Source organism: Desmodus rotundus, chromosome 9, assembly GCF_022682495.2.
Source record: "Desmodus rotundus isolate HL8 chromosome 9, HLdesRot8A.1, whole genome shotgun sequence".
In the NCBI taxonomy this organism is placed as follows: domain Eukaryota; kingdom Metazoa; phylum Chordata; class Mammalia; order Chiroptera; family Phyllostomidae; genus Desmodus; species Desmodus rotundus.
This window is the reverse complement of record NC_071395.1, coordinates 11,228,765-11,254,295: the sequence shown is the minus strand read 5'-3', so window position 1 is coordinate 11,254,295 and position 25,531 is coordinate 11,228,765. Positions and strand designations below refer to the sequence as shown.

The 25,531-nt window shown below is 40.1% G+C and overlaps 1 protein-coding gene across 1 annotated transcript in view; it reads left to right on the top strand.

Moving 5' to 3' along the window:
- Window positions 1-8,736, top strand: part of SLC7A11 (solute carrier family 7 member 11) — a 71,629-nt gene extending 62,893 nt beyond the window's left edge. The window contains exon 12 of the mRNA XM_024568779.4: window positions 3,416-8,736. Within this exon, the coding sequence (XP_024424547.1) occupies window positions 3,416-3,483 (68 nt within the window). The 3' untranslated portion in view covers window positions 3,484-8,736. The remainder of the gene's footprint in view (window positions 1-3,415) is intronic.
- Window positions 8,737-25,531: the final 16,795 nt, after the last annotated feature.

The following is a 25,531-nucleotide window of genomic DNA, read 5'->3' as shown; positions in this document are numbered from 1 at the left end:
CCGTGCTGTTGCACATGGCAGGATTTCCTTCTCTCTCGCGGTTAAGTAACATTCCCTCGTGTGTGTGTGTGTGTGTGTGTGTCACATCTCCTTTATCCGTTCATGTGTTGACGGACACCTGGGCTATTTCCAAATCTTGGCTATTGCGAATGATGCTTCCGTGAGCATGAGTGTGCAGCTGTCCCTTCGAGACACTGGTTCCGTTTCTTCGGATGCGTACTCGGGAGTAGGGTTGCGGGGTCATATGGTAGTTCTATTTTTAATATTTTGAGGACCCCCTACTGTTTTCCATCATGGCTGTTCCAATTTACATTCCCACCAACACTGTATCCTTGTAAGGATTCCCTTTCCTTCACACCCTTGCCAATATTGCTCTCTCTTGTCTTTTTTTTAAGAATATGGATTTTTTGTTTATTGCCTCTCTTATGTGAGTGTCTGATTTGAATGTCCCAGGCCTACAGGCCTCCATGCTCCATGCAGTCATCAGGAACCCTGGTACCTGTCACCTTGTCTCTGCTACTTAGAGTGCGGACGGCAGGCGAGTCCAGTCCATGAGCTGCCTGGTAACAGTACCATGTGTTAAGTTCTAGCATCCTTACGCATAGCATCCTAACATGCGTAAGGTGACATCTCGTTGTGGTTTTGTTTTGCATTTTTCTGATGGTTAGTGATGTGGAACAACTGTTTGTATATATGTTGGCCATTTGTTGGTCTTCTTTGGAAAGTGCCTATTCAGGTTCTTTGACCATTTTTTACATTGGGTTATTTTTTCTTTCTTCTATTGAGTTAACTGAGTTCTTCATATACAGGGTCTGGCAGAGTAAGGCTTACTTGAGTGTGGGTGGTAGGGGACATGAATGTCTCCCATGAGATGGATGCCAATTTGAACATTTCACCTAAAATGTCATATGGTACGCTTGAGTGTGATATTGTTATGTTACAGAATTACACGATTATGATTTTGTAATTAAAAGGCATAATTTGTGCCAGACCCTGTATTTTGGATATATGCTTGGCTAACATTTTCTCCCATTCTGTATGTTGTCTTTTCAACTTACTGTTTCCTTTGCTGTGCAGAAGCTCTTTAGTTTAATGTAGTCATACTTGTTTTAATTTTTATTGCTTGTGCTTTGGTGATTAAACCAAGAAATCGTTGCCTAGACCAATGTCAAGGATCCTTTTTTCTATGTTTCCTTCTAGAAGTGTTGTCATTTCAGGTCTTACATTGAAATCTTTGCTCCATTTCAAGTTAAAGTTTGTGGGTGGTATAAGGTAGGGGTCCAGTTTCTTTCTTTTGTATGTAGATATCCTGTCTTCTGCCCTTTCCCTATTGTGTGGTTTTGGTATCCTTGTCAAAAATAAGTTAATTATCTATATATGGGGGTTATGTGTCAGTTCTCTTTTGTTCTACTAATTTATGTGCCTGTTTTTGTGCCATACTATTTTGTTTACTATAGTTTTGTAATATAGCTTGAAATGAGTATCGTGATGCCTCCAGCTTTGTTCTTGCTCAGTGTAACTTGGGTTACTTGGGGTCTTTTGTGGTTCCAAACAAATTTTATGACAGTTTTTCTATGTATTTTAGAAATGACATTGGGATTTTGATCAGGATCGTACTGAATCAAAGGTCATCTTGGGTCATATGGACATTTTCACAAAGCAAATGCTCCCAGTCTTGGAACATGAGATGTCTGTCTTTTTCTATTTTTATGTAAGATGTCATCAGTGAACAGAGATGATTTTACTTTTTTCTTCTGATATGGATGCCTTTTATTTCTTTCTCTGCCTAATTGCTCTGGCTAAGACTTCCAGTACTATGATGAGCCAGCCTTACATTTCTGAGATAAATCTCACGTGATCATGGTGAATGATCCTTTAATGTGTTCATGAATCTGGTTTGCTAATATTTTGCCAAGAATTTTTGCATCCATATTCATCAAGGATATTGGTCTGTAATTTTCCTTTCTCATAATGTCTTTGTCTGACTTTGGTATCAGGGCAGTGTTGCCTTGTAAAATGAGTTTGGGAGTATTCCTGCCTCTTCCAGTTCTTTGAACAGTTTGAGAAGCATTGGCGTTTACTCTTTGTGCTTGGTGCAACTCACCAGTGAAACCATCTGCTCCTGGGCTTTTCTGGGTTGGGGCAGGGTTTGACGGGTCTGCTCCTTGAACTGCCTGGAGAGTGAGGCTCACAGGAGTGGCAGTGCCCCTGGCAATGAGGGGTCAGAGCCAGGAGCTGAGGCCCAGGGGCAGGGCTTGGGGCAGCAAGAGCCATCTCAACAAAGACAGTTCACTGTGTCAGCCAGGGGACGGGGGAGGGGAGGGCTAGGCAGCAGCAGCACAGCCCAGTAGTGGCAGCCAAAGTGTGATTGTGGACCCTGGGGGCAGGGCCCCCAAGCAGGGGAGGCTGTCCACGTGGGGGTGGGAAAAAGCCTGTCCTGAGGGAAAAAGCCTGGCTGAGCTGGGCAAAGAGCAGTGGCGTCTCAGATCTCCTGCGTGGTAAGGTGCTGTGGCACCAAATCTCTGTGAGTGGGACATAGTGTCTGCCAGGGGCCCGAGGGCGACTCTCCCCTCAGCAATAGCTCAAGCATTTGGGAAGAGATTCAGAGGTGGGGGGCCTCCAGGCTACTCAGTCCGGGGGATCCGCCTGCTGCAGAGTGTGGGAGTCCTCCCCAGCAAGAGCTGTGAAGGTCCTCAATGGTGAGGCTCCCTGTTGGGGAACTTCCGCAGGTCTCCTGCGGGAGGACAGGGTGATGTGGGCAAAATGCTTTCTTACCTGTGTGGCCATCCTCGAGTTTTGAGCTCTGCCAGGGTTTGGCTGCTTTTTTGTTTTCTAGAGCTTTTCTTGAGCTATTTTCTTCAGTTTGTCGCTTTTCACCCTTTTTGTTTTCTAAGGGGGTGATGAGTGTTGGGACCTCCTAGCCCTTGACCTTGCTGAGGTCAGCTCCTGAGGCGAATGGGAGACGAGTGGTTTTGCTCAGTAATCGACTGCAAGTTTGAGACTGGAAATTTTATTCTGGTTTTTCTCCTGATTTTGCTGAGGAATTGATTGTAATCTCCTAGGTGCAAAGACAACAAAGCAAATTTAAACTGAATGTGAAATGTTTTGGAGCATTTATTTGTATCTCGATTCTATTGTCTCAAATATTTCAGTGTCCTGATTCATAGTAAAATTCCTTATTTTAATATAAAATAATAACATATTCTTGCTGAGAAGCCATCATGGGAAGTTGTAGAAGTGAAACATTAATTGAGCATGATAGGATTCCAATGAAGTAAATAATTCCTGAAAGTGCTCTATGAACTAGCGATTGTGTGTTTTCAGTATTCAACCCAAAATAATTCACAATTTGCTGTTTTCTATGCATTTCTAATGTCTGTGCATTTTTTAATTTTTCTTCATTATTTCTTTGTAGGCAGAATAACCAGAACATTACAAATAATACTGGAAGTTGTACCAGAAGAAGCTTGTCATAAATTATGAATTAATGCATTTGAAATCTTGGCCATCTGTCCTTGGCCTTGTTTCTGCCCAAAGGGCCAAAACAAAATGTGGACGTTCACTTCATTTTATGAAAACCCAGAGGATTGCAACTTGGGTGATGGACCAAAGGAATCAGTTACTTCTATTCATATCTTTTAGCATATTCAAACTGGTTTCTAGGAAATGTAGTTTTAACCCCATGTAGTTACAGAAAGCAGATACGCAACTATACCATGAATTCACTTGATTCTTGAGTCCTGATGCCTACCTGTTGAGGTGAGGGGAAAAGACTGTGGAATGGACAATTACTTCGGTGGTCTTTCTCTATAACATATCACGGTGAAGAGCCTTCAAAAACGAAGACTGAGATGTTTTCTGTATAAATGGGTTTTGTAAAAAACAGTTTTTACATTGTCGAGATGACCATACTGTGAAAAGTGTTTTCTGTTAATCCTGAGAAAGGAAAAAAAAGCATACATCGTCATTACGGACAGAGGAAAGAGAGAAATTTGTTTTGCATGACATTGCATTGCTTCCCTGTAGGTACCAACTTAGGTATCACTGACATTTTAAGGGATGATTCTCAGAGCGTTTTGAACAAAGGACAGAGGGGATATGCCTACTTTTTAATGAATACTTTAAAGAAGAGCTTCTAGGAGTTGTAGTTTATGGGACAAATCCAGGACTTATATTTAAGTAAAAACCCTTGAGAATTTATTATGTTAGGGTGTATTTTTCACTCGCCATCAGGAAGCTCTGAGGTTGGGTGACGTTCTGTCTCCCAGAGCAGCCGGTCCGATCAGGAAGAGGATGGGACCCCTTTCCTGTAGCAAAGCAGCAACCAGTTGGGTGAGCACCATCATCTGTTGGGTGAATAATTCACCCTTGATAAATACATCTAAATATGTGCATTTTCAAGTCTTCAAGTTACAATATCAGCGTAAGACAAAAACCATCAAGAAAGAAAGTACCCACAATGTTATGCCCAATCCTATACTCATGTGTCTATGCAGAGACAGGTATTCTGGACAGTTTTTTTTTTTTTATTTCATAGTTATTTTTACATGGTGATGAATTTTGACAGGTTGTACATTTCCTTTATACATTTTATATTCTGTTAAAATATCTCTTTGGATAAAACTGTCCAGATCCATTAGGAAAAGACATATATTTACATAAAAATCGAGGAAGAAATGTCACTGCTAAATAAGATTCACAACTGATGTTTCTAAAAATTTTCCACCTCTATATCTAGGCTTTGTCATTCATTTCCTCACCTTAATTATCATTCTACTTACAAAAGAGATAACGGATAAAAAATTCACTGAAAGAAGTAGAAACTGTGTATGCATGTGTATTCCAGGCAGATGTTATGCTAGGCTCAGAAAGTATTGTGCGATTTTCTACTGAGAGTAGTGTCACAATGAAATTTGTTATCTATTATTTACATACATCTAAAGTGAAGTAGTTCATCATAACCTGAGTGTGTTTCATCCTTTAATTTCTTTGTCAATTTGAAAATAAGAATTTTTGAAAGAATTACACTGATTAAAATCAAGAGAAGATGCAGAGTTCACAGACAGTTGGCCAAAGTAGTAATGATAATTCATAATTTGGAGCAATTCCAAATCACAAATTTCCATTTTTGCTCTTGATAATATTTACCATAAATCCAAGATTGAAATTTTTCAGCAAACCTAGTGTTTGGGCCTTTAAGTAAATTCATAAAAGGTTTTCCTTTTTCTCTTGCCATAGCATTTCAAAATTTGATCTGTGGTCTCTACTTCCTATACCCATTTATCCATATAGCTTCCCACTACATTGTTGCTGGAGGTAAAAATAAATTTCCTTTACATTCCTATTTTTTAATCTAAACCAGAAAACTCTTCTTGAATTTTTTTTTGTGTGTAAGGATTAAAAAAAGTAAAGTCACATGGAGAGGTTTGCATGGTGCTGGATGATTCCTGAGGTTTATGTGCTGGTATCCACAGATGTGTCTGCATTTTATTTATTTGCTTACTTCGAGTTCTGGCTTCTCTTTCAAATATATCATTGTACAGGCTAAGTAGAATACATGTTCATTATTTTTCCCATCATTATCAAAATAATTTTTAATTACTGAAGTTCTAATACTATTGTAATACCATTTTAACTAAACAGAAAATCAGTAATTTTTTAAGAAAGTGATGGAGATTAAGTTATGCTTTAATTTAGTTTAGGGTGCATCGCGACAAGACACAGGGTTTCTGTAGTCAGAGAAGCAATACTCATCATTGTTACTCAGGATGGCATCCTGCAGAAACGATCTCTGACTCCAGACCGAACATACATGTTAGGCGTGTGCATGCACTCATGTGCTATGCTAGTACCGTATCTCTGCCAGCACGCTGCTGGCACAGACTTAGGACATATTAGAAGTGCATGCTGGTTTGTTTAACGCTAAAATAACTATGTTGGAACAAATTTCCAGATTGTCTTATGTGTCTGGTAAAATTTTTCCCCCAGTCGCTATTTGATACATCAACAGAAGGTTCACGTGAGTTTAGTTACATCCCTCAACAGAATTCCTCATGAATGCTAATCAGTCTTCAGGAAACTTTTATTTTATCTGTATTTGAAGATAAATGTAATGATAGCTAAGAAAGGGGACATCTTTGGCCTGTAGTTGGTTTGTTATGATTAGGTAGGTTATGAAAGGATAGAAAACCAAAGGTCAGAGAAGCGGGCAATGAAAGTAGTGTGTGTTTGGAGGTAATAACGATTTGGTGTAGTTCGTTATGCAGTATAGTCAGGGAGATATTAAAAATTAATTGCCTGCTGCGCAAAGGGGGCTACCCCACCAAGCTAAAGAAACGGGGGCTTCAATGCCGCTGACCTAGACATGCCCCTTCCAGGGTCCTGGACCTGATTTTGCATTAGGAATTATGTGTTAATTTTCTTGAAGAAGATCAGCAAAATTATATATACTTCTGGCCCTACATAATCGAATACCACTTTGAGTAAGGTAAAACATTTCCATTACTTTTTCTATTAGAAATAAGCTTGAGGTGTACACACACACACACACACACAGGGTCCAGCACAAACAATGCCCCTTTTTTATGAGCTGGTAATCTATACCAAGTCTCTTATTACAGAGTCATAGTGTGTGTGTAATTCTGTAACACAGCAATACCACACTCAAGCACGCTCGGTGACATTTTAGGTGAAATGGTCACATTGCTGTCCGTCTCGTGTGAGACATTCAACTACCCTACTAGCCACAGTCAGTCGCAGTACTTCTGCTGGACCCTGTATTTTTTATTTTTATTGATTGAAGAGGGGGAGAGAGAAGGAGAAAGGGAGGAGGGAGGGAGAGTGGAGAGAGAGAGAGAGAGAGAGAATGATTTGTTCCACTCATTCATGCATTCCTTGGTTGCGTCTTGTATGTGCCCTGACCAGGGATCTAACCAGCTACCTCAGTGTGTCAGTACGACTCTCTGACCAATGAGATACCTAACCAAGGCCAAAATATATTTTTAAATACAGTTGTGGGTTAATCTCTCTCCATACGTGGCTTTTTCATCATATACATTATGTAATATATAAGGAGAGAGTTTCACCTTTGACTTTTTTTTCAGTTCTGAGTGATAGAAAAATAATACGTGGGATTCTAACTGCAGTTCTGTTTTGGGGTTGGAAAGAAATGTAGAGACTTGGATTTGAGAGCAGACGAAGTTCCATTTCCCTTCATTGTAGCCTTGCTTCCTCGTACCCTCGGTGGCGAGCTGTGTGTGGGTGCCGACGGTGTTTGCAGTTCCATTTGACTTCCTGACCGAGGTCGGAATTGGAGCGTGTCATTGTTTAACTGCTGATGAGCTCCTGGTGGCTGTAAACTAGGGTAGAGAATGAGTCACTTTGACTGCTTTTGTTTACATTATTAATGTACAGGTAAAATAATTATTACCCATAAATTTTTTGGGGATAATTTCCCTTGAATTGCATTTTTAATCTTTCTCAATATAGCAACACCTAAAAGTGTAACCTCTAGGTGGTATTACTGTACTTCTTCAAAGATATTTTAACAGCCATTTTAAAGAAATAATCCTTTCTTCTTTTTGTTGTATTTTTCATATTAGTTGGTGTGAAAAAATAAATGTTCAGTCTAGTTTTAGGTTTGATACAAATACACAAAGGCATAAAACATGGTCTCACAGAAAGTTTGCCAGTTTTCCGTATGTTGTGAGATATTGTTCTTTATATGCTCTAAGGATATTAACTTGATCTCTTTGAACCATTTCTCTGATTTTTGGAATGAATCAATGATTCCCTTGTTATTAATTTTTGGCATTATGTCCTCAAGATAGGAGTGAGTTTACACAATTACCGATTTTCTTAGAGCGAAATTACCACTTACGTTTACATCCTTGGTAGCCCGACCCCCGGCCCTCTGTGGTACAATAGCCTTTAAAATATCACTGGAGGATGATAACAGTCTCCAAGTAGTTATCTGTTACATGAGTGTTTTTCAGCTGAGTAGATCAAGGGTACGTTTAAAGTATCAATAATAGCCTTAACAGTTTCATAGTTAACCATCCTCTCAAGAAACTGTGGGGCATTAGGCATGTGAGTGCTATACAAAAATGGATGCACTGGTTTCAAAGTGAACATACTTTTTCCTCCTCCACATATACACTACTGATTTTTTAAAATACTTTCAAGTGATTTAATTTATTGATTAGAAGACTTGCTTGCTGGATCCATGTTACCTCTTGTTGCCACCTGTACAGGCCACTCTGAGAGCTAGAGGAAAAATAAAAGCTAATGCACAGTTATCTCTTCTGCAGCAGTGACTGTATTTTGAGCACCTTGTGTGATGGTATTTTGCACAGCATCTTGTGGGAAACCAGTGGGTCTTTGGATGTTACAGCTGTACCGCTTGGGCTGAGAAGTTAGACCTCACTTATTCCTGCCCAAGCTCTGGCACGTGCTCAGAAGCTCATTCATCTCACACTGGGAAGCAATGCAATGTGGTTCCCTGGGTCCAGGTTAGAACTGTCTGATTTCAAAGAATTTCTTAGCTCTTTTTCCCTAGCATTTCTCCTTCATTCCAAATTGCCCTTTACCGACCAATGCAATACAAAAATATTAAAGTAGAAAAATTGTTTGGAGAAATAAAACAGCTTGTTTCAAATGAATGTATGCTTATATAGAATTGACCTATATTAAACCACTGTGTATATTCATAATTTTAGACACTACCACATAGCACTTTTTAATTGCTCTGGAAGCAAAACACAATACATGTAGTAATTAATGGTTATCACACAAACCACAAGAATCCTCCCAAAATTTTAAGTAGTCTGGGATTATTTTGATCTATTCCACGGAGAAACATTTCACCTAGTAGTTCACCCTTGTGAATGTTATTACCACTGCCGTGACTCTGGAACTAAAGTATTAACACTTAACATGTTGAAAACTGGGGTCTTCTTTTTACATTACCCATGTTTAGAGGATGGCATATCTCTTTTAACTCTTTTAGGCAATTTGGGGCCAACGCCTGCGTTCGAAGTGGCTGGTTAGTTTGAAGACAGGCATTGGCCCCAAATTTCTCTCTCTTCCTAAACTGATCGCAGCACACTAGTGATGGGTTTGCAGTGGTACCTCCTGCTATTTTGAGAGTTTGTGAACATAAACATCCGCTGTGGTCAGAGTGCATTGCTCCGTGCCGTGACAGAGTGTCTCTAGGCCACACTGGGGAACAAACACGCGGCTGTGTTTCGCTGATGTTAAATGCTGGCTCCCCGTGGCTTTGTAGTATGCGCAAGTCAGAGAAAGGCAAGCCACGTGGCCGCCTGGATGGAACGCTGGGAGAACTTAATTTGTCCTAGTTTTCTGATAACGATTTGACTCAAGATTTCACAGAGCTCGGGTTTTGCTTTTCATAGAGTGGATGAGGTGGTTGTGATGCACTGGTGGAGATGGTTTTTAATTACTCAGAATTTATCTCATGATGAATCTTTCATGCCTTTTTATAGTAAGAATATCTGCATTTACTTTATGAAAATGGGCTTAGTGAGCTTTGTGTTAAAAATTTGACTCAGTCACCATAACTTCTTTTTCAATTATCAAGGGGTAGAACAATTTGTATGTATGTTGATATGTTCATATTAATGTCTCATTAGGTACCATAGATGAATGTATTTAAATGCCTTTTATAGTCTGTGTCAAGCATCAATAATTTACTCCGATGGGATCAATTTAGCCCAGTGGGAAAGCGGCGGTCGGGTCCCTCTGGTGTGTTGTGCTGGCAGCCGTCTCTTTGATCTGTGCTTACACTGTAATTTATGGGCCAGGTAGACATACATACCCCTTAACTCGGATCTGGAATGCATCTGTTATGACTCTGTACCACTCCCCTAACTGGGGGCTGGCGGGGAGGGGGGATCGGGCAGGGGGGATCGGGCAGGGGTATGCTGGATTTGGCCTGGCGATCTCAAATGCAGGAACGGAGAAATCCACTGAGGAAGAGTGAGCCTCAGTTTCCTCAATGGTCCTCATCCGTGGTGGGTTTCCTCACCTGGGCATTGTGATGGTGAAATGTGGTAAAGGGGATCGTGCATATTTTATACAAATTTTACACAACGTCTCACGTTAATAAATTCTTAAAGAGCAAAACTCCTTTCCTGCACCTTCCTTGCAGTAGAATTCAGGGTACAAAGATATGTAACTGTGAGAATATAAATGGTGCAGAGGGACTTTCATTTGTGGATTGTGTTGCGTTTCTTACGGTTCTCTGGCACCGATGCCTGTACCAGCATGTGACGTGTGAAATAAAATGGATTTTTGTGCAGCTTAATGATTTCCTTCTGGGGCGAGTTCTGGTGCTGAAATCACGCTGCCAGATGGTGTTTAGGGGCTATTTGTGTAAGTGGTAAGATACTGTGAAATAAGTGTGATTTCATCTGGCGGAAACTCTTGATGCGTATGTTTTTTGCATGGAATACATTTTGGTGCAATATGATGTCACTCAATTTTGCATTGAATTTAATTTCAATTGTGTTAATGTATACTTGTCATGCTTCTAGCTGCTTCAGTTTTTGTATATATATTTTTGTACATATTTTTACTTGAAAATATTTGAAATGGAAATTAAATAAACATCTGATAGTTTACATAATAAAAGTCATGTTCTTTTTTTTTAGCGCAATACATTTCATTAAATTGAAGGTGTGGGTTTTAAGGGTTAGATGGATCTTTCATTGATTCTGTGAATTTGTCGGTGTCTCCCACTTATCAATTTTCTTTTCTTTTTTTTTTATGGTTACTCAATTACAGTTGTGTGCCTTTTCTCCCCTTCCCTCCCCCCACCCCAGCTGAACCCACCTCCCTCCCTCACCATCCCCCCCGATTTTGTCCATGTGTCCTTTATAATAGTTCCTGCAATCCCCTCTTCCCACTGTCCCCACCCCACTCCCCCCTGGCCACTGCTAGATTGTTCCCCCCCTCAATGTCTCTGGTTGTATTTTGTTTGCTTTTTTCTTTTGTTGATTATGTTCCAGTTAAAGGTGAGATCATATGGTATTTGTCCCTCACTGCCTGGCTTATTTCACTTAGCATAATGCTCTCCAGTTTCATCCATGCTGTTGCAAAGGGTATAAGCTCCTTCTTTCTCTCTGCTGCGTAGAATTCCATTGTGTAAATATACCATAGTTTTTGGATCCACTCATTTGCTGATGGGCACTTAGGTTGCTTCCAGTACTTGGCTATTAAAACTTAAAGGGGTGGCAGATTCAGTAAACACTGTAGGAATTCTTCTTCCTCATGGCCTGTACCCGTCTGTCCTCTGGTCCAAAATATCTAGCAACTTCTTTCTTCTGTTTTCACTTGTCCTAATTCAGTCTTCTGATTTCTTGCCTCTTAACAAAAGTTTCATGTCTTGTCTCTCTCTTTGTCTTCACATGTTTCCCCAGAATGTTCTTTCTGAAACAGAAATGCTATAGTAATCACTAATGGTTTCACATTTTTCCCCCTGGGTAGACAAAATCAAAACTCCTCCTTCTAACATGCAGGACTTTCCATAATCCGCCACCTTTCTTCCTCCAACTACAAATGACCACTTGTATATTTTCTGTAGCCATATGCAATGTCTTTTTTATTGTAGTTTAACAAAGAAAAGGTGCCATTATTTCATTTGACCCACTGCAGGTTCTTACAAGGATTATATTTTCCTTCCTCATTCCTATCTCCTGCTCCCCACATAGGAAACTCAAACTTATTTGAAACTAAATTCAAAAAAGTGGCTCCCTGAAAGTTTCCCCAAGCTCGTTCAGGACTGACCCCTGCACACCTTCATTATCTGGGGCACACCGTTTTATGTATCTATTGGCCATTAGTATAACTTTTTGCAAAATGTCTATTCAGGTCCTCTGCCCATTGTTAAAATAAATTTTTAATGGATTTTTTATTATATTGAGTTATATGAGTTCTTTATATGTTTTAGATATTAATCCCTTATCAGATATATGGTTTGCAAATATTTTCTCCTATTCCACAGGTTACCTTTTCATTTTGTTGATTGTTTCTTTTACCGGGCATACACTTTTCAGTTTAATGTTGTCCACTTGTCTATTTTTTTCTTCTGTTACTTTTGCTTTTAGTGTCCTTTACAAAAAATCATTGCCAAGACCATGTCAAGGAGATTTTTCTCCATTTTCTTCTAGGAGTATTATTGTTTCAGGTTTTATATTTATGTCTTTAATCTATATTAAATTAGTTTTGGTACATTGTGTAATATAGGAGTTAGATTTCATCCTTTGCATATGGATATCCAGTTTTCCCATCACCATTTACTGAGGACTATTCTTTTTCTCCAATGAGTATTCTAGATTCCTTTGTCAAATACTAGTGGACTGTACATTTATTCTGTGTGCCTTTGTTTCTGGACACTTGATTCTATTCCACTGGTCTGTGTGTCTCTTTTATGCCAGCACCATCCTGCTTGATTACTAGAGCTTTGTAATATGGTATAAAATCAGGAAGTGCAATGCCTCCAACCCTGTCCTTCTTTCTCAAGATTGCTTTGGCTACTTGGGGTCTTTTATGGTTCCATGAATTTTAGGATGGTTTTTTTCTCTATTTCTGTGAAAAGTATCATGGAAATTTTAATATGTATTGCATTGAATCTATAGATCACTTGGAATTGTATGGATATTTTAACAATGTTAATTCTTCTGATCTATGAACATGAGAAGAATTTCCATTTATTTGCATCTTTTTCAGTTTCTTTTATCATTGTCCTATAGTGTCCTATTTGAAGTGTACAGATCTTTCACCTCCTTTAAATTTGTTCCTAAGTACTTCATTGTTTTTGATGCTATTGTAAATAAGATTGTTTTCTTTATGTCTTCTTCAGATAGTTTATTGTTAGTATACAGAAACACAGATTTTTGTTTGTTGTTTGTATGTTTTGCAACTTTACTGAATCCATTTATTAGATCTAATAATTTTTTGTAGAGTATTTAAAGTTTACTAAATATATGGTCACCTACAAGCAAAGACAATTTTACTTCTTTCCTGATTTGGATTCCTTTTAATTCTGTTTCTTGCCTAATTGCTCTGGCTAGGATTTCTAGAACTGTGTTGAATAGGATTGGTGAGAGTGGGCATCCTTGATTATTCCTGGCCTTAGAGGAAAAGCTGTCAAACATCTTTATTATATCAAGGTATATTTCTTTTATATCCAATTTTGAGTGTTTATTATATATTATAAAAGGATGTTCTATTTTCTCAGATGCTTTTTCTGTACCAATTGATAAGATCACATGATTTTTATGATTCATTCTATTAATGTGCTCTATCATAATCATTGATTTGTGTATATTGTCCCATCTTCGCATCCCAGGAATAAGGCCCACTTAGTCATTGTGTCTGATGCTTTTAATGTGCCATTGAATTTGGCTTGCTAGTGTTTTGTTGAGAATTTATGAATCTGTATTCACCAGGCTGAGCTCCCTAGCCAGATGGTGTCACTGGGTGGACTCCGTTCAGTCTGGGCAGGCAGCTGGCTGGGCTCCACTCATGCCGGTTCTCTGGCTGGCATCCCTGGAGCTGCCCACTGCACTCTGCATTTGGGTGTGTCTGGAGGCTGTGCTGCACTGTTAGGCGGGGTTGTTGTCCGGGCTCCCTGGATGGGTGGGGCTACAGGCTATGCTCCATGATTGGGCAATGTGGCTAGCTGGGCTCTCTGCCTGGAAGAGGCCACTTTCTGTGCTCAGCAATGGGGAAGTACTGTAGGCTCAGGCTTGAAGGCTGCCTGAGGTTGCTTTTTGGGCTCCCTTGCAGGGGGGTGGTGGAGGTTATATTCTGCAGTTGGGCAGGGCTGTAGGACAGGCTCCACAGATGCTCAAGTCCTCTGGCCAGACTCTCTGGTCAGGCAGGGCTGGAGGCCACGTCCTGCAGTTGAGTGGAGCTGCCAACTTGCTTCACCGCCATTCTGGGTGGGGTTGTAGAATGGGTTGTGCCACTGGGACCCGCTTGGCTATACACCCAAAGTGAGCAGAACTGCCGACCAAGCTCCCTGATCAGACAGGGCCACCAGTTTGGGTCCACAGATGGTCAGAGCTGTTGTCTGCTTCTGAGGTAAGGCTGTGCTGTCAGCAGGAGCACCGTCCACTGAGATCTACACCCCTGTTACTGTGAGCCCCTTCCTCTTCTCTCCCTGTAACAGACCCTCCAGGAACCCCTATGAGGCAATACCTAAGTGTGTTTCCTGGGGAGCTTCCTGGAATGTGGGGAAGCCAGGTGTTCACCTCTGGCTCTCCTTTACCCACTGGAGAAATTGTAGTGGGGGAGCCCCCTGGCATTACTCTGGCCTGAAGGAGGGGATTTGAGGTCAAAGTGAAACTTTTTCTCTTACTAGACTAATGCATTTTTTCTTGGGTTTTAGGTTCCAAGTTGGGTGCTTTAGCCTCACTCCCAGGTTCTCAGATCTCACAAAAACGTCTTGCCTATGAGTTGCCAGTTGCTCTTTCTCAGAGTGAAACTAGTCAGGAGCCATCTATTTTGCCATCTTGCTCTGATACAGTTTTTAAGCCCAGGTTTCCCTTACCCGATGTTCCATTACCAGGTGTTTCTCTATGCACTTTTAGTGACATATTGATTTCCTTAAAAGAATAATTTGATATCATCCAGGTGTGCCTAATGATAAGAAAAGGTTAATGTAGAAAGTCTATGATTATTAGTTAAACACTTTCTCAAATTAAAGCTCTCAGATTTCAGTGAGAGAATATTGAATCAAAGGACTGAAAGGGCAGAAGAAATTGAACAATGGTTCAATTTTGTAATAGATGTTATTTATCATTTTTATTAAACCTTGTATTAGCCATGTGCTTTGCATTGACTCGGATACTCCTCACCATTGTCTGTGAATAAGACAGATGACAAGTCTTGCTTCCATTTTTAGATTAAGAGGATGATGAGTCCAAAGTAGCTACAGTGGCTTGTTTGGAGCAACAGAGAAAGTCAAAGAGGTCAGGTTAGAAATTCCAGTGATCAGATCACTGGAATCTCTTAAATTTCAGACTATTTAATTTAACCATCTCTTAGGTGAAGACAATTACTTTTTTATTTATAAGTCAATCAGCCATTAAATATTTACTTGTTGCTCCTCTACAATTAACACTGAATGTTATGGTATAGGAAGCATAACCTGATTCCTCAGCTCTAGGAACTCACAGTAATTCAGCTCAGATAAAGAAGAATAATAAGCCACAGGACACACCAATTAATACAGTATGTGCTTAGCTGGGAAACTGTGTGATGCAACTGGAAATGCATGAAAAGGTGAAAGCATTGGGCTTTGCATTAGACCATAAACATTTGGAGGAGATGATCAGGAGGGCAGAAGGTGATTCTGGATGTGTGTGAGGTTTACAATTTGAGAAAAGGCATGTGTGCAAAGCATACCATGATTTTGGTTCATAAGAGTTAAGCATGAGTAGAGCCAAGGATAACAAAGAGAGAAATGTTGACTGTATTATGTCTGCTTATGGCACGGCCTTTAAATCTGCAGACTGAGTTTGATCTGGAGATCGCAGCCACCAGAAACATTTATGAAGGGAATACCATCCATGGTCAAAGTGGAAGCTGAGGGAAGTTATGTCAGCTCTGCTAGAGAGGAAAAACTGATGAGGGAAAACCTGGGATCAGCCAAATCTATCTGCTGAGCTTCCATGACAAGTAGACATGAAGTCTAGACTAGGATTAGAGCTAAAAGAGCAAATGAATAAGAAATTCTGGCAAAAACCCCAACAGGTCTTTGTGCTGATCGTACTGCAGAGGAAGAGGAGTCAAAGGTGAATGAGCTGATGAATGAAGGAGCCTGTGATTGAAACAGGAACATTTGGGGTGAGCTTCTGATTCTCTTTTATGAGGCTATTGAAGCACCTTTTTGTAGATGAAGTCTTGAGTTTGAGGGTGTGAAAATTCCACCTGGATACATCCCCATAGCATTAAATTTCGGGCAAGAGCTCAGGTAAGGGCCGAGGATTTGAGGCACATGTTAATATTCTTGGGAAGGCTTATCAACATCACTTCTCTTCCCCACTTGAATTATTAGTATGTTAAGAGACAAGTCAAAACTGTAAGGCAGGTAGGGGAGCAAAATATCACCTTCATTGCTGACAGCAGCTCACATGGAAGAGTGTGATTCGTGGCTGTGGGCAAGTAGGCTTTCTAATACTGAACTCTACAGGTGGAGAGATTGGCTCCTCTCGTTGCAGGAAGGCTTGTGCCAGTTCAGGCCTCTTCCCATGGATCTCTGACCCTGGGAACCTTAAGCCCTGGAGCAGTACAGTAGAATGAATGCTCTCTGAGGCCAGGATGGCTCCTAAGGGAGAAAAGATGCAGAATCAATTTTTTTTTTCCAACTCACTAATAAGACAAAGACACTTAATCTTCTAGAATGAGGCAGAGTGTTTCCCTAATGTGGCTCCTTCCACATGGAAGTAAGTGTTAGGGTTGGAGAAGAACCATCTCTTCATCTTCACCCACCATGTTTAGGAGCACTCTGTGTAGAAATGCACCGTAGGTTCAGGAAACATATTTTTTGCACCCCAAATCTAACTCAAGCATGGTGTTTGGAAAATGCCAGTTACTCAACAAATACTATTTGACTAAATGAGTAGATTGAACTTGCTGTTGAAGATGATGTGAACTGATGGCTTGCAATTGAGAGAATGTGAAGAGAAGAGTGCGGCCCGTTGAGTCAGCTGGCATGAGCTGGGTGGGAAGAGGGATGAGCAGGGAGCTAAACGGGAAATGAACAGTGGGCACCTACTAAGACTCTTTGGATCTAAGCTGGATGTCTGTTTGGGATGATGACACAATTATATTGTAGCTTCAGAATCCTCCACTGATGTCATTCTCTCTTTCTCTTATTTTGTTCAAGTTGGCAGCCATCCTGAGCTTTGTGATTTCAGGTATGTTGTAAGTGAAAAGATGTCAATGATTACTGCATTATCTTCTGATCCCAGGAACAAAGTCACGATTTTCAGCCTTAGCAAGCATGCTTCAGCCTTAACAAGCTTGTTAGGGTGTATAATGTTATGTAGGATTCTTTTGGATGCAACTAACAGAAACCAATTCAAGTAATTGAAGCAAAAAATGCGTCTGATAAGGCTGAAGCCATGTCTTGAAGAACCATTTGTCAGGAACATGGTCTGGCCTCAGAAAAGACCCTGCATGTAGAACGGAAGAGCGACAGAGACCCAGGCATCACGCTCTCTTAATTTCCTGTCTCTGTGCCTCTGTGTCACTCCGTTATACTTCTATCCTCCATGCACTGACCTTCTCTGTGAATACAGTGCCCGAGTTTGTGCGTCTCCTCCAATCAGAAGAAAAGCTCTGATGAAGACTCAAATATTTTAGTCATGGGTATAGGGAATGCGTTGACCCCACGCAGGACACAATCACGGCCCTTGGCCCTCACGTCCCTGCAAAGTGAATAGCTTACTGCTTTTGAGGAGGGGGAATTCCCAGAGGCTACACTAACTATAAAAGGTTTCTTCTCTCTTGCCCTGGCTGGTGTGGTACAGTTGTTTGGAGCATTGTCTGTATACCAAAAAGTTTGCAGGTTCGATCCCTGGTCAGGGTACATCCCCAGGTTGTGTGTTCAATCCCTGGTCAGGGCTCGTATGGGAGGCAACTGATCGATGTTTCTCTCTCACATTGATGTTTCTCTCTCTCTTTATCTCCCCACAGGCACACATGCACACAAAGCATGAATAAATCAAGAAACTAAAAAGATTAGAAAAAAGGAAATACAGCCAGTGATAAAGTAACTAATATTTAGCAAATATGTATTGTGTGCCTTTAGTGCTATTCTCGGCACTAAGTATAGACTCATTTAATCCTCAGGACTTTATGAAATCCACATTATTATGACAAAACTGAGTCAAGTTGAAGTTAAGTAAGTAGTATGCACAAAGTCACATAGTAATTGTCTGGCACATTTTAGAAGTTTTTTAAATAAATGCACCTTAAAATTATTCCTACTCCTACCACCAAATGTTTTGTTTTCAGTCTGTTCATAGTATCAAACTTTATTTGCTTACTGGGCAAAAGCAGAAGAAACCTTGATCGACAGAGGACTGACAATGGATATTACTGGTGGTTTAGGAAATCGATAGTCGCAGGGCATGCTGGAGTTTATCTGGACAGTTCCTTGCCTAGCTGGGGGACGATGTTAAGAGTAGAAGTATAATTGGGGAGTTTCTCTCACAGCTGGAAAATCCTACAAACAGTAAAACAAGTCAAGTCAAGTTACAGGCCTCCTTTCTATAATCCTGCCATGAGGCCAGAGCTAGCAAGTATAATTTTACTTCTAATTAATATTCCACCTTCCCCTTAGTTTATTGTTTCCAGAACTTGTTTGTTTTGGTAGGGTTGACAGAATAACAGGGAGATTTGGATGAATTGCCAGTTTTAGTTGGAGATCTTAAAACTTCCTCAGAAATTGTTTAGATGGAACTGATAAGACATGAAGTTAAAGAATGTGTGAAAATCACAATTAATCACATATAATCATATGTATATTTTTGCATTAAGTTACACTATATTTTATATAATTGTATATAAATACAATGTCTGGCAGAAGTAAGGCCTGCTAAGGTGTGGTTGGCAGGACAATAATATGGGTGTAATAATTTATAGTTTTAATTTGAACATTTCACCTAAAATGTCATACAGTGTGCTTGGGTGTGATATTGTTATGTTACAGAATTACATGCTTATGATTTTATAATATAAGATTTTATAATAAAAGGGGTGTTATTTGTGCCAGACACTGTAATCTATATCTATTTGTATAGATATAAATAATACATTAAAAGCAAAATTATACATATATTTAATACCTGATAAGCAAATATTATTTTTGAGTATCCATGGACCATTCACAAAAAATTGAGTTTCTGTTGGGTCCAATGAAAACCAGCTGAATTTCAAGGAAGCAGTACGTTGTAATACCTTGGAGACTGTGACTATAAGATAGCAAAATTAAAAGTCAATAATAAAAGGATAGCTTTAAAAAGCCTGTGTATCTGTCGTCTTCCAAACAGACTGCTAAGAGATCCTTGGGCCAAACAAACAAGCATACAAACGACTTAGATGATAATGAAAACAGCAAGCCAGCATTTTTTAGGTTACAGCCAACGCATTTTAAGAGAGAACTTGAGAGGGCAAGGGGCCTGGCAACGTGAACCTGGGGAGGGAGGTGGTGTGTGCAGAATGCTGCCACCGCGCCCACCACCAGACCAGAAGGACAGTCCTGGGTGATCCTGAGGAAGGGTTATTAACTGAAGCACTGCTGAATAGTATTTTTAAAACACAATAGTATTGAATGAGTTAAATAATACAACGATAATGTGCCCCATTAAGACCTTTTTTAGAAAGGAAGAGGAGTTACGAAATTAAAACGACATGGAGGAGCCGGCATAGAAGTGCCCGTGTCAAGGAAATCCTGTCAGCGCAGGTTGTAAATAAGCCACCGCCTTTTCTGTTGTTTCCCCTCTGAGATCCATAGAGGAGAAAGGGAAAGAGAAAGGAAAAGAGTGCGGATGGTTGTTGGTCACTGTGGATTACAGCAATCTCTGCCTCCCCGTCAAAGGAATCCACTGCTCTGTTCTAGATCGCAGAGGAAACCAAGCACCGGAGAAACTTTCTCCCTTCCCAGCTTGCCTGGCAGAGTTTCTGACCTAATAATCTGAAGTTCCCAGGAAGTGTAATTTTCAAACACTAATAGCCATGAATCATAAGATAGTCTCCACAATTTACCTTTAATGCTATAGTAAATGAAGCAACAAAAAGAAGACTTGAGAAGGGCTTATTACCTTTTAGCTATATAATAAGTGTGGCAAAGAAAGATCATTCCTGAGACTTTCCTTTGAGTTCCACTATGAAGATGGGTTTTCAATTGCTGCTTCTCCCTAGAAAGCCCTTTTCTGTCATTTACCAAACATGAGTCCTATCTGCATCATACAAATGCAAAGGTAATTTATATTCTTAAATGGGAAATTTACCATTGCAACCCTGGTTGGCTTTGTGCATCTCCTCTCTCAGACGGATTTTCCGGGTTATAAATAACTGAGTGAGTGGTAATGTTTTAGGACATGCTTTAAAAGTTTTCACTGGTGACATATGTTTCTACTACACTTCCTCATTATCATTCCAGTTGCTGTTAAATAAGTCCCTCCCCTTTGCTAGAAACTCATCTTTTATGCACGTACAATATTGTTTAATTCAATAATTTCAGTCAACAAGTAATAAGCACGGACTTTATGCCGAGTGTGGTCTCAACCACAGAGCGCAGTTCTCAGCTGGTCAGCAGTCTGATGGAAAAGACCCCCACAAACCCGTATGAGACAGTATCATAAGGGACTGATAGAGGCAGGTATGGGGCCACATGGGAGCGTTTAATGGTAACATCTAGTCCCGCTTGTGGAGAATAGAGATGAGATCCTGGAGAATATGATTTGTAAACTGGGATTAAAGGCCAACCAGGCCAAGTTCCTATTGCCATGGAAGGTAATGTAGGCAACATTTTCACGGGTTTGAGGGATTAGGCCAGAAGTGTCTTTGATGGCTATTGTTCCACCACGGGACAAAGTGAAAACATATTTGGGAGGACTTGGTAATTCAGGAAACTGGTGTGGGATGAGTGAAACAGAAAGTAAAAAATAAACTCATAAGTATTTAGCTTACTAATATTAAGAAAGATATCAACTGAAATGAAGTACAGGCATACCTGGCTTTATTGCCCTTCACAGGTGGTGCGTTTTTTACAAACTCAAGGCAAGACCCTCCACAAGCAAAAAGATCGTGGCTTGTTTTATCACACTAATTGCTTTATTACAGCAGTCTGGCACTGAACCCGTGAGAGCTCGCAGGTCTGCCTGCATTTTAGAGGAAGGATCATTCAGGTGGGAGGCGTGCAGCACGTGGAGGCTGAGGTGCCTGGGGAACTGGAAGCCAGCAGGCGATGATGTCTTGCAGGTATGTTGCTGTCTAAACCCGAAGCTGGAGGATAATGGTGTTGGAGGTTGAGACTTGGATGTTCTCAGCCTTTAGGAGCAGAACTGAAGCCATGTTGGGTGAAAACACAGGGAGAGATTGGGAGTGAGAAACTGAGAGGAAGCCAGCACTCGGAGGGTTTGGGACCTGAGCAGCCCTCATGGCTGACAGAGGAGGGTTTATCAGAAATGGAATATCAGGAGCAAGTATCTTGGGGGCCAAGGGAACAGAGCTGTGGTGTTTACACTGTCCTCCCCAAAGTCCCGCTAGGGGTTACTGCTGTGTCACTGGACTGGATGGGATGCCACACCTCTCTCCAAAATCAGAGTAATAGTACTTTTGAGTTACTAATTTATTGGATTGGCCATAAAGTCTATTACATCTTTTCTGTAAAATAAGACACATTTTTTCATTTTCACCAGTAACTTTATTGATTTGGGCATTTTGAGTATGTCGGCTGTCTACTGCTGTTGGCTCCTAGTGGGCAGAGGCCAGGGCTGCTGCTAAACATCTTCCAATGCATAAGATAGCCCCACAGGAAAGAATTACTTGGCCAAAATGTCAATAGTGCCAAGAAACTTCACAAACCACTTTTGACACATTCGATCAGTCACAGCACCTTCTCCATATACTGCACAAATCTTTTTTGTCTGTGTTTCAGTTGTGTTTTTACCTTTCTTGAAATAATAAAGCATAATACACCAAAATGTTGCATACTTTATTGCATCTTCAATATTAAGATGGCTGCACGAAAGTTCACCAATTTTGATAAGTTTTTTTAATGCATGCTTATATGACAGCTGTCACAATACAGTCTAATGAAAATCTTTCCAATGAAATTAAAGACAATGAAGCTCTACTAGAACCATTATACAGAAAAAACTAAATGAACTTTTTGGCCAACCCATTGTTTCATTGGGTTTTTATTTGAATAAAGGGCTTTGTGATGAAATTGTATTTAAAATGAGAAAACCTCTACAGTAGAGAGTTTGAGGTAGAGTGAATTATGAATATCACATGGTCGCTTGGTTGGAGCACGCTGCGAATGCAGCCGAAACGAGGCAGCTACTTACTGATGACTCCTACCGATCTCTGTAATTAGCAGTGAGCATTGTTGGGTCCCTGTGTTTGCCCGGAGTCGTGTGCGCAGCTGCATCACGGTGCCTCTCCTAGTCTGTTTTCATTTTCGTTTTCACTTCTCTGTGTCCCCCTCTAGACTGTACACACACTAAAAAGTTCTCCAGTGACTTTCATGTTTGTGATGCAAGTGTAAAAAAATTAAGGAAAAATTATTCATTAGACCTTCTCTTAAGGAAAAAAAAACTGACTATCTTTGGGTAGAGAGAGACAGACCTCAAAAGCATGATGCTTACAAAACCACTGTGCAGGAGAGAGAGAGATCACTTGTTTTGTTGCTGAGGGGAAAGATGAGGGAAAGGAAGGATGAACAAAAAATAAGGGAGAAAGAAAGATGGCAAAGAGAAAGCAGGAGATGTTAAGATGCGACTCAGGCCCATAAATTGTCAACAATGCTTTCACACTTATAAATCCTTTACTTTAAATTAATAACCGATAAAGGTTATACATTTTTGGCTGAACTAATGTGCAGCAAAACAGAGACAGCGTGTATAGAGGAAGTATTTGACAAAAAGTGCTGTGAAAATATAATATCTGGGAATTTGAAGAGATTGTGAAGAGGCTTTGGATTTTAATAGGCTATGGGTATTGGAAGTAGGAAATTTTAGATCAGTGCTGCCCAATAGAAATATAATGAGTCACAAAGGCAAGCCGGATATGTAATTTTAGATGTTCCTGTAGGCACAGTAAAAAAGTAAAACTAAATAAGTAGAATTAATTTTAATAATATACTTTATTTAATAAAATATGGGCCAAATATTTTATTTAAACATGTAATCAGTAGAAAAAGTATTAATGAAATATGTTACATTCCTTTTTTTACTAAATCTTTAAAGTCTGGAGTGCATTTTGTACTTACAGTAGATTTCGATTTGAACTGGTCAGATTTAAGAGCTCAATAGTTGCATGTGGCTAGACTAGCTTCCATGTTGAACATTAAAAAAACCAATGTAGAACTCCATAGTATAGGTAAACCTGTAGCCAATATTACCATTTCGTTTTCAGTGCTCCTCTGGGATTGTCGAACTTGGACCAGATATGGACCTGCATCTGGGATGATGCTTAGCCAGTAACACATTCTCACCATAGCTGCCTAACTGCTGGGTGCATGGAAGTTAGGACTCAGCAGCATCAATGAACACAGTTTCTTGAGTACAAAGAGAATGGTTAATCATCAAGTCTTCAATCCATTCTCTCCCTTTACCTGCAAATGCCTCCAAGGAGGAGTAAAGTTTACCTAGTCAGGTCCTCTTGTGAACACGCTACTTACAGAACTCCTGGGAAACACACAAAGACATGTACTGGTGGGAGAGCCTTTATGTGAGGAATGCTTCGAGCAGATGCCTCTGGTCTGTCAATGATTGCTTATAGCAGTCTGGACTTTGTGGGGGGATGGCATCTAGGGATGTGCATGCATGGATTTTTAGGAAATGTCATGAAAGCTATTTCGGGTATAAAGCAGAGCTATTTCATGATTAAAATAGGTGTCTTCAGTGTCAGTGGTGTAGTTGCATACATCGTTAGAGACCTCCTATGTCAATCAGGGCCGGAAGGTGTTCTGACAGGGCGGGAAAGCACCCTGGGAGCTGCCTAGAGATCCTAGACTCCTTGCTTTGCGTGTGCCACGGACTCTTCTTAAGTCAAAGTTCCCAGCAGAGCTTGAAACTCTGATTCATGTGAGTCTGGTTTGATAATTTAGTCTTTTATGTTTTTTTCATTTAGAGATTGGAATATTTAATATGAAGAAAATAAGTCTATGAAAATGTGCTTAATAACTGAGTTGCTAATACCACTTGATTATTAAGCAAGTACTTGAATCCCTGGCAGGGGTTACTTTATCTAGATTGGTTGTTGTCCTATGGGGTGGCCACTAGCCACTTGTGGCTATTTAAATTAATGAAAATTAAATAAAATTAAACATTTAGTTTCTCACTTGCACTTGCCACATTTCCAATGCTCAGTAGCCACATATGGCTGGCAGTTATCCTACGGACATTTCTGTCGTGGCAGAGAGTTCTACTGAACAAGCTTGTTCTATACGGTAGAGATATTATTGGGAAATAAAGTGTCACAAACTAGAGAGGCTTTGTTTTGACTTAAGACATGTCAATAAAATGAGTCAGAGATGTCAGGCGTGCAACTCAGGAAATATTTTGTTTTGACCTTGAAGGACGAACGAGAGTGGGAGAAGGGGGAGAGATGTATAATGGGGAGAGTCAGGGACCATGAGAAATGGGAGAAGGCCGCATATTCTGCCACATAATTCTATATTTGTGAGTACCACATTCTTACTGAACTTGGGAATGTGTGTGTGAGTGTCTTCTATTAAAGGCACTACGCTTCAGATAGGAACAGGCTTGGAAGCAAATAGCACCGAGCTCAGGCAGGGCTCTGGTATCACAGCAATTGTGAAAAAGACTTTGGTTTTTCTAGTATTTTAGAATTTATGATTCCAGCCATACACCCAGGCCCCTAAGGTAAGCAGGGATGATGCACCTAAAATTTCGATGATATTAGTGCCTGATGTGATGTCTGATGTAATTCTCAATAAGTAATGGTCCAATGAATGGATTAATTCACTACCAGTTGATTTTCTTTCTTTTTTAAAAGATTTTATTTATTTTTAGAGAGGGGGAGGGAGGGAAGTAGAGAGGAAGAGAAACGTCAATATGTGGTTGCCACTGAGCGCCCACTACTGGAGACCTGGCCCTCAATCCAGGCATGTACCCTGACTGGGAATCGAACTGATGACCCTCTGGCTTGCAATCTGGTGCTCAATCCACTAAGCCACACCAGCCAGGACCTAGTTGACTTTCTTGAAGCAACTTTTGTTCATAGACAACTAGTGTATGGCAGCAATTTTCAACTTTTTTCATCACATGACACACAAAACTGATTTTTAAAATTTTGTGGTACATCCAAAAAATCTATCTTTTTGTCTATCTGAATAATTTTGATTCATTTACACCAGATGCCTATTGCTTTGGTTGTTGTCTTTTTTAATTTTATTTGACAATCTAAGGGAAAAGAGGTTAGTGTTCCTGACTAAAATAGTCAGGTATTGCATTAAAAAAAAAATTCTTACTGCACACTGGTTGAAAACCGCTGGTGTATGGAAGGTTAATGCAGCACAATTTTTTGACTTGCTTTGATTTTGCATTGACAGTGTCAATTTACATCAATGCAATTCAGATAGCAGAAGTACTCTTGGAAGCTAAAGTGTAGACTAGCTTCCCCTTAACCTTTGGGAGTCTACAGCATTCCTCTATGTTAAATGTATCACTATAGTCAAAACTCTGAAGTAACTACATTTGCAAAAACCTGCCACACATCTTCTTCCACTACAGAACAAGCCTTG